Source organism: Bison bison, unplaced genomic scaffold (genome assembly GCF_000754665.1).
Source record: "Bison bison bison isolate TAMUID 2011002044 unplaced genomic scaffold, Bison_UMD1.0 scf7180017864053, whole genome shotgun sequence".
Classification (NCBI taxonomy): domain Eukaryota; kingdom Metazoa; phylum Chordata; class Mammalia; order Artiodactyla; family Bovidae; genus Bison; species Bison bison.
Genome location: NW_011494625.1, coordinates 4532211 through 4541690, shown reverse-complemented (window position 1 = coordinate 4541690; position 9480 = coordinate 4532211). Strand labels below are relative to the sequence as shown.

At 45.5% G+C, this 9480-nt stretch overlaps 2 protein-coding genes across 4 annotated transcripts in view; both read right to left on the bottom strand.

The window, feature by feature from the left end:
* The window catches only part of LOC104985613 (N-acetyllactosaminide beta-1,6-N-acetylglucosaminyl-transferase), a 120870-nt gene that overhangs the window by 60768 nt on the left and 50622 nt on the right, over nucleotides 1-9480 (bottom strand). Inside the window, exon 1 of one of the 2 annotated variants that reach the window (XM_010835852.1) lies at nucleotides 321-2238. The exons of the other annotated variant lie outside the window; for it this stretch is intronic. Within the exon in view, the coding sequence (XP_010834154.1) occupies nucleotides 321-1239 (919 nt within the window). The 5' untranslated portion in view covers nucleotides 1240-2238. Of the gene's footprint in view, nucleotides 1-320; nucleotides 2239-9480 lie in introns of those variants that run through there. 2 annotated transcript variants of the gene reach the window in all.
* Nucleotides 1-9480, bottom strand: part of LOC104985614 — a 58843-nt gene that overhangs the window by 22635 nt on the left and 26728 nt on the right. The gene's annotated exons all lie outside the window — the stretch shown is intronic.

Here is a 9480-nt window from a genome sequence, read left to right as displayed (position 1 = left end):
GTTACAGCAAGTCTGACAAATCTGGGGAGAAGAAAATCACCAGCGGGGATGGGGTGCAATTCATCCTGACTGCGGTAAAGATTTAATAAGATGCTAAATGCAAGAGAACAAGACCAACTGCAGATCAATACCACCAATGTTTGGCTTGGTTAGACTACTGAATTGTCACCTAAAACATCAGTTCTTTCAGGGTTTAGAAAGAATTCAGGTGAAAACCACACACTTCAGCTTTTATCTCCTAATCAAAAAGGTGCAGGCTCTCAAAAAGCCCTTTCAAGTACAGAATGTCCCCTTCACGTGACGTAGGGAATCCCACATACCTGGAATCCTATTGAGCGTCACCCAGAAATGCTCATCCGGACTGAAGGTGTCCTTGGACCACTGGAGCAAGTCAAGGGCCCGTGGGTCGTGGAGAACAAAGCTGGTAAACTCTCTGGACAGGGCCACATAGGCAGAGCCAAAGTAGATGGTGAGATTGTGGGGAGGAGGCGGCTTCAAGGCTGTGGTTCTTATCACATAGGAAAGCTCTTTGCCCAGGTGCTCCCGGTGGACATACTTAGTCCGCCCAACTGCGTGAGCTGGGGGCAGCACCCCGGGGGTGATGTTTTTCCCTTTAAATCCCTTCAGATACTGAACGATCTCCCTGTTGGTTTTCAGGGGGAAATCTTGCCCACAGGTGTTGAGGGCGTATTTCCAGGGAACCTCCGAGGCTGCAAGATCTTTGATGCAGTTCAGGTCAGCCTGGAGCCTGGAAATCCCACCATAGACCACGGGCTCCATCTTGGAAGCCAGAAAAGCATTTGGGAAGCAGCTCAGTAACTGCTCCACTGAGTCTTTAAATTCAACTGTCGCTTTCTCATCCACATGAACACAGTAGACATTCTGAGGCATGTAAATAGCCCTGAAGAGCCTCGCAAAGGTGTCGAAGTTGTGATGGATGACCATGATATATGCCAAACGAAACTCGGCTTCTTCCTTTGATAAGGGTGCCGTGATGTAGTGGCTTTGGGTCAGGTACGCCTCGCAGGAAGACTTCTCATACATCATGAGTTTGTTTCTCCAGAGTAACGGTGTTTTGTCTTTGATAAGGGATGTGCAAACCTGAGTCAGCACCCAAGTGTCTGAGTTATTTAGCCTCTGGAAGCCTTGCTCTCCCCCAAAGTTGAACACACAAAACACGATGAAAACGATGACACAAGAGACAGAAATGATGAAGAGGGAACGCATCGGTGAAGGCATGCCTCCAAGAGGAGTTGAGGGTTCAAAGACCGTCAAGATCGGTTAAGTCCTCTCCCAAACTTACTTTTTCCCTCTGGGTTCTTAGCTTGGTGCATACTCCGGGCATTCCTGCCCTGAAGGGAGGGCTGGTGAATTTCCCGGGTTTCCACGCGGGAGTCCAGCCGCTGGCGCTCTCCCCAGGGTGATAGTAGCGACTGATCCCGCCCCGGCCTCTGCCTCCCAAGCCGCCTTTGTCTACAACCCGCAGCAGGTTCTTTAAGCCCAGCCTCTTCCCCTTCCAGCGGCTTCCCGGCTCGCCGTAGCTGCCGGTTTCACTACAACTCCGGTCATTCTTTCCCCCCACCCCCCCACGCCGCCTGCGGCTTTAGTTTCTCAGGTCTCTTTTCTTCCATTTCACAAGGTTTTTCTCTCCCCGACCCCCTCCCCCTTGCGGCGGTCATTCGGGGAATGAGTACAGTAAGCGTCAAAAGTCGAAATGGGGGGATGCATTAACAAAAAAAAAAAGTCGAAATGATGCGCTTCGCATGCCATTTCCTGCTAGTCACCCCACAGGATGCGACACTCACCCCAGCTGGTTTCCCGTGACCGGGAGGGTCCCTCGACCCTCCCAGCACAATCCTGGGTGTACCCGGTAGCCTCCATTCTCAAATATGCCGCGTCAGGGTGGGGTGGATGGGAATGCAGCAACAAGGTCCCAAAGAAAGCCTCATCCAACCGGCTCGACGGTACCGCGGGGGCCCCCGCCCTTCTCTTTTCCAAATCGGGCGCTGAAAGGAGTTCCTGTCCTAGGGGATCTGAAAGTGTAGGGTTGGTTCCCTGTCCTGTGACTCAGATCAGGGTGCAGTCCCTGTCCTCCCCCTGTGCTGCTTATCCTAGGGCTGAGACAGGGCGGGACCCCCTGGGGTCCTCCCTGGTACAAAGCCTCTCCCTGACCCCTACTTCTTGTTTGTAGGAAATAGGCTTTCTTCAGCCTCCTTGACCTTCCCTGCATTCCAAAGGGCAGATTCAAACAGTTGCTAATCAGGGGATATGCAGATGACACCACCCTTATGGCAGAAAGTGCTGCTGCTGCTGATGAGTCGATTCAGTCGTGTCTGACTCGAAGAGGAACCAAAAAGCCTCTTGATGAAAGTGAAAGAGGAGAGTGAAAAAGTTGGCTTAAAGCTCAACATTCAGAAAACGAAGATCATGGCATCTGGTCCCATCACTTCATGGGAAATAGATGGGGAAACAGTGGAAACAGTGTCAGACTTTTATTTTTGGGGGCTCCAAAATCACCGCAGATGGTGACTGCAGCCATGAAATTAAAAGACGCTTACTCCTTGGAAGGAAAGTTATGACCAACCTAGATAGCATATTCAAAAGCAGAGACATTACTTTGCCAACAAAGGTCTGTCTAGTCAAGGCTATGGTTTTTCCAGTGGTCATGTATGGATGTGAGAGTTGGACTGTGAAGAAAGGTGAACGCCGATGAATTGATGCTTTTGAACTGTGGTGTTGGAGAAGACTCTTGAGAGTCCCTTGGACTGCAAGGAGATCCAACCAGTCCATCCTAAAGGAGATCAGCCCTGGGTGTTCAGTGGAAGTACTGATGCTAAAGCTGAAACTCCAGTACTTTGGCCACCTCATGTGAAGAGTTGACTCATTGGAGAAGACCCTGATGCTGGGAGGGATTGGGGGCAGGAGGAGAAGGAGACGACAGAGGATGAAATGGTTGGATGGCATCACTGACTTGATGGACGTGAGTTTGAGTGAACTCCGGGAGTTGGTGATGGACAGGGAGGCCTGGCGTGCTGTGATTCATGAGGTCGCAAAAAGTCAGACGTGACTGAGCGACTGAACTGAACTGAATCAGGGGAGAGAGGGGAAGGGCGTGCAGACACAAGTGGAGAAGAGCCCAGAAACAGAAGTACAGCCTTGGGGCAAGGTCCTGGTTCCACTTCAGGGCATACAGTGAACAGTGTCTTTATTTTATCTTCAGAATCCAGGGCCCCTCCCAGGTAGAGGATGATAACTTCAGATTGAGCAAAGAGCCCTGCTACCTCAGTTCAGTTCAGTCGCTCTTGGTGATTCCATGGACTGCAGCACGCCAGGCCTCCCTGTCCATCACCACTTCCCATGCCCATCGAGTCAGTGATGCCATCCAGCCATCTCATCCTCTGTCGTCCCCTTCTCCCACCTTCAGTCTTTCCCAGCATCAGGGTCTTTTCCAGTGAGTCAGTTCTTCACATCAGATGGCCAAAGGATTGGAGCTTCAGCTTCAGCATCAGTCTTTCCAATGAATATTCAGGACTGATTTCCTCTAAGATGGACTGGTGGGATCTCCTTGCAGTCCTAGGGACTCTCAAGAGTCTTCTCCAACACCACATATCAAAAGCATCAATTCTTTGGTGCTCAGCTTTCCAGTCAGTGAGAGCAAAGTCACATACCTTGCAGCCCTCATCCCAAAAATTTTCTTAAAAATTATCCCCCAAACCGTTGGGGAGTTCAGGGTTTTAGAGCATACACCACTCATCCTCTTTGCCTTGTACCTTTACAACGAAAAGTGAAAGTGAAAGACACTTGGTCGCGTCTGACACTTTGCGACCTCGTGGACACTTTGCGACCTCGTGGACACTTTGCGACCTCGTGGAATATAACACGCCAGGCTCCTCCATCCATAGAATTTTCCAGGCAAGAATACTGGACTGGGTGGCCATTTCTTTTTTCATGCAGATCAACATATGTTCTTTACGATGACTTTCCATGCACTACTGCCTGCCTTCCCATTTCCCCTTACCTTTGAAAGTAACTCTCTGAGCCTTCATTCTGTAGCAGTAACGCACCATGAAGACAGCCCCCACCTCACCCGATGAAGGAAAAAATGTCTTTTAATGCCCTTTCCCTGCTCCCTTTTGAAAAGTCTCTACTCTGCTATTAATAAAATTAATAGAGCAATATGCTGATTTTTTTTGCTTTCAGCAGAGGCAGGAAAAGCAAGGTTAATCTCCATGACTCTGTACTCCAACTGAATGACTCATCACTTCCTGAACCATGGCAGGTTTTCCTTCTACATTTTATTGCTCACATTTTTCATTCTTCCAGCTCATACATTATTTTTCTCCCTCCCTTACTAAATTCTCCTCATCCTCTAAGATCTATCACAAATAAACTCTGTATGGAACCCACCTTTGGATTTTTATGCAAAGTGGAAAAAATAGATGGAGCCTTTAGCTGGACAGAGCAGATTAATCTAATTCTTAGTGTCCCCATAGTTCAAGATAATGGAAAATTCAATCCCAAGCTGCTTCCCTCCTCCTTCCAAATAATACCTTTAAATATCAGGCTATAATTTATTCTGTTTCAAAACAACAGAGAGTAATTTCATTATCTAGTTTGGCAAAGCCTTTTCGGCTTAGAATGAATATTAAAATATTTTAAATATTTGCAGTTTGACAAAGTGTTCAGACACATGACTTAATGAGGCCACAAGAGTCTGTTTACATTATTATTTCCAACTGGCCAGCAAGAAAGGGATTCAGATTTCTACAGGCTTAGAGGGTAGACGTTAATAATATTACTCTATTGAGAAACACAGACGTTAGCCAATTAGGAACTTCCAGCATACTTCTTTGCTATTCAATCCGTTACTTAAAGCAGCATTGTATGAGTTTTGAAAATATAGCTGTCTTTCCTGTCTGCCCTTGGGTATTGAAAAATCCCTACAGGAGAACTTAAAAAAAAAAAAACCACTTGTAACAGCGAGAGACCACTGTTCGCTTTCCTTCCTGTGAGGCCATAAGACCTGCTTTTCCAGCACAGACACCAAGCATTTTTGTGTTTTTTTTTGTTTGTTTCTTTGCTGCTGAGACTGAACAGCTCAGTCTTGCCTCCCTGCCCGTGACTGCAGGCAAGGGCAGGATCCACGCGTGCAGGCCCAGCAACCCCACCTTTGGCTCACTCTGGAAGCAGTTATGCCCGAACTAGACAATTAATCAGGCTAGACATGTTTGCCCTCCCCAGGGCCACCTTAAAACCTTGTTCTTTCTTCCATTCAGAAGCTTTTATTGTTTTCCGCATCATTTAAGAGTTTTTCCAGGAACCCTCCTACACTGATGACGGGAATGTAACTTGGTACTGCCTCTATGGAGAATAGTATTCAGGTTCTTTAAGGAACTAAAAACAGAGTTACCATATGGTCTTGCAATTCCATTCTTGAGCAGATACCCAGAAAACACAACACCTCTGATTTGAAAAGACACACGCACCCTAATGTTCACTGCAGCACTATTTACAATAGAAGCAACATAAATGTCCACTGACAAAGGAATGGATAAAGAGGATGTGGTGCATATACAATAGTGTATTTCTGAGCCATGTGAAAGACTGAAACAGCGCCCCTTGCAGCAATACAGACGGACATAGAGAAGATCGTGGGGGCTTCCCAGGCAGCACGGTGGTAAAGAATCATCCTTGCAGGAGACGCAAGAAATGGGGGTTTGATCCCTGGGCTGGGAAGATCCCCTGGAGTAGGAATGGCAACCTGCTTCAGGTTTTCTTGCTTGGAAAATTTCCATGGACAAAGAAGCCTAGCAGTCTATAGTCCATGGGGTTGCAAAGAGTTGGACATGACTGAGCAACTAAACACACACACACACACACAGATGATCATACTAAATGAAGTATGTCGAACAGAGAAAGATTAAAATCATCTTTCTATAAGTGATGTCACTTACAGGTGAAATTTAAAAGAAAAAGAATACAAATGAACCTATTTACAACACAGAAATATTCTCACAGACAAAGAAAACAAACATGGTTATCAAAGGAGAAAAGGGGGGTGGAGGGATACATTAGGAGTTTGGGATTAACATACACACACGAAAATGTAGATAACCAACAAGGACATACTGTACAGCACAACGGCACAGGGGGCTATATTCAATATCTTGTAATAACCTATCATGGAAAAGAATCTGAAAAAGAATAGATAATACATGTTTAGGGATAATTGAATCACTTTGCTGTACGCGTGAAACATTGTAAGTCAAGTACGTTTGTGTGCTAGTCGCTCAGTTGTGTCCGACTCTTTGCAACTCCATGGACTGCAGCCCACCAGGCTCCTCTGTCCATGGGATTCTCCAGGCAAGAATACGGAAGTGGGTCGCCATTCCCTTCTCCAGGGGATCTTCCCGACCCAGGGATCGAACCCACAGCTCCTGTGTCTCCCGCATTGCAGGCAGATTCTTAACCATCTGAGCCACCAGAGAAACCCTCAGTCAACTATATTCCAATTTTTAAAAAGGAAGAATTTTTCCAATTTCGAAGCTGGTGGAGCATAGCTCCAAAATGAAGAGGGTATCCTTTTTGTGAAATGATAGAAGACTCCCAGTCTCAGTGAAATAAAGAAATAATCAAAGTTGAGGAGGAGAACTTCAGCACCCCTAGGCTTTCTGTGCGAGGAGGCAAGGTAGCACTTGCCTGATGCTGGGTGACCTACAGAAGGTGTGTTGAGGGAGCAGCACCTGGAGTTTGCTGCTGCCAGGCTGAGTCACATCCCTAGGGAGGTGGCTGCTGGTCATAAAAGCTCATAAAAGACCTTGCATATTATTGTTCTGAAAAACTTGGACATCACCTTTTTGCCCAAGGAGCACCACCTAAGACGTTGAGTTGAGAAGCTCCCAGGCAACAAATGCCAACTGGAGGAAGAACAAGAGCGAAATAAATCGTGGTGGAAAGTCAGCCCACAAATGCGTAAGGCACTCGTTGGTAATAATAGTAGCATTACAGTGTTGCTGTTATTCAGCCCCTAAGTCATGTTCTACTCTTTGTGACCCCATGGACTACAGCACATCAGGCTTCCCTGTCCTTCATCATCTCCTGGAGTTTGCTCAAATTCACTTCCATTAAGCCCATTTGAACCAGTGAAGTTGTTCAGTCATGTCCGACTCTTTGCACCCCTATGGACTGTAGCCTATCAGGCTCCTCCATCCATGGAATTTTCCAGGCAAGAGTACTGGAGTGGGTTGCCATTTCCTTCTCCAGGGAATCTTCCCGACCCAGGGATAGAACCCAGGTCTCCTGCATTACAGGCAGACACTTCACCATCTGAGCCACCAGGGACGCCCCTTGTGTCCATTTACATATAACTAAAGTAAAGCCTCTTAAACTACAAGGCAAGGGTCATAGTGATGCTAAGTTAACTACATTTCCTAGAAGTAGAAGGAAACGCAGGAAGCTCTTACAGTTGAGGCTTTAGTCCCGCAGATATTCACAGGACATCAGATACTGTATTGTTTGAGTTTTTCTTAAATAAAGAAATAAAGATAAGGGAGGGATTTAAAGTCCCAAGGTCAGTAAGGAGTTAATAGACAGTGAATGAGTAGTCTCCTTTCTATTATTATTTTCCTGTTGTTCCACCTTGTGATGAGAAATATGTGAGTTATCTTCCCCAGGTGACTTATTTATATGTGTTGAATGTGTTGAATGAATGAATGGGTGAATAAATGAATGGAGTCCACATTCCCCACAGTTCCAGGTGCTCATGGGTAAATGTCCTTTAAACTAGAATTGGGAACAGAACAACGGGTATCTTTTTCTCTGACAAGCAAAAGCCCTGACCATGTTGACCGACCACAGAGATCAAATAACAGTAAAAAAACACAACTTTTAATCACTTTGGCAGGGGAACCATGCAAGATGTACTTTGTCTTGTGTTTCAAGGAAAGGTTATCCATTAACCCCTACAATTACTAACAGGGAATGGTGCAAAAATAAGGAAACCCGGGTACTGGTGAATTTTCTACCTTTAAAAAAGCAAAATGGCTGTCTGGGGAGGCCTTACAAATAGCTGTGAAAAGAAGAGAAGCAAAAAGCAAAGGAGAAAAGGAAAGATATAAACATCTGAATGCAGAGTTCCAAAGAATAGCAAGAAGAGATAAGAAAGCCTTCTTCAGCGATCAATGCAAAGAAATAGAGGAAAACAACAGAATGGGAAAGACTAGGGATCTCTTCAAGAAAATCAGAGATACCAAAGGAACATTTCGTGCAAAGATGGGCTCGATAAAGGACAGAAATGATATGGACCTAACAGAAGCAGAAGATATTAAGAAAAGATGGCAAGAATACACAGAAGAACTGTACAAAAAAGAGCTTCACGACCTAGATAATCACCATGGTGTGATCACTGACCTAGAGCCAGACATCCTGGAATGTGAAGTCAAGTGGGCCTTAGAAAGCATCACTACGAACAAAGTCAGTGGAGGTGATGGAATTCCAGTTGAGCTATTCCAAATTCTGAAAGATGATGCTGTGAAAGTGCTGCACTCAATATGCCAGCAAATTTGGAAAACAGCAGTGGCCACAGGACTGGAAAAGGTCAGTTTTCAATCCAATCCCAAAGAAAGGCAATGCCAAAGAATGCTCAAACTACCACACAATTGCACTCATCTCACACGCTAGTAAAGTAATGCTCAAAATTCTCCAAGCCAGGCTTCAGCAATATGTGAACTGTGAACTTCCTGATGTTCAAGCTGGTTTTAGAAAAGGCATAGGAACCAGAGATCAAATTGCCAACATCCGCTGGATCATGGAAAAAGCAAGAGTTCCAGAAAAACATCAATTTCTGCTTTATTGACTATGCCAAAGCCTTTGACTATGTGGATCACAATAAACTGGAAAATTCTGAAAGAGATGGGAATACCAGACCACCTGATCTGCCTCTTGAGAAATCTGTATGCAGGTCAGGAAGCAACAGTTAGAAGTGGACATGGAACAACAGATTGGTTCCAAATAGGAAAAGGAGTTCGTCAGGGCTGTATATTGTCACTCTGTTTATTTAACTTATATGCAGAGTACATCATGAGAAACACTGGGCTGGAAGAAGCACAAGCTGGAATCAAGATTGCTGGGAGAAATATCAATAACCTCAGATATGCAGATGACACCACCCTTATGGCAGAAAGTGAAGAGGAACTTAAAAGCCTCTTGATGAAAGTGAAAGTGGAGAGTGAAAAAGTTGGCCTAAAGTTCAACATTCAGAAAGCTAAGATCATGGCATCCGGTCCCATCACTTCATGGGAAATAGATGGGGAAACAGTGTAAACAGTGTCAGACTTTATTTTTCTGGGCTCCAAAATCACTGCAGATGGTGACTGCAGCCATGAAATTAAAAGATGCTTACTCCTTGGCAGGAAAGTTATGACCAACCTAGATAGCATATTCAAAAGCAGAGACATTACATTGCCAACAAAGGTTCGTCTA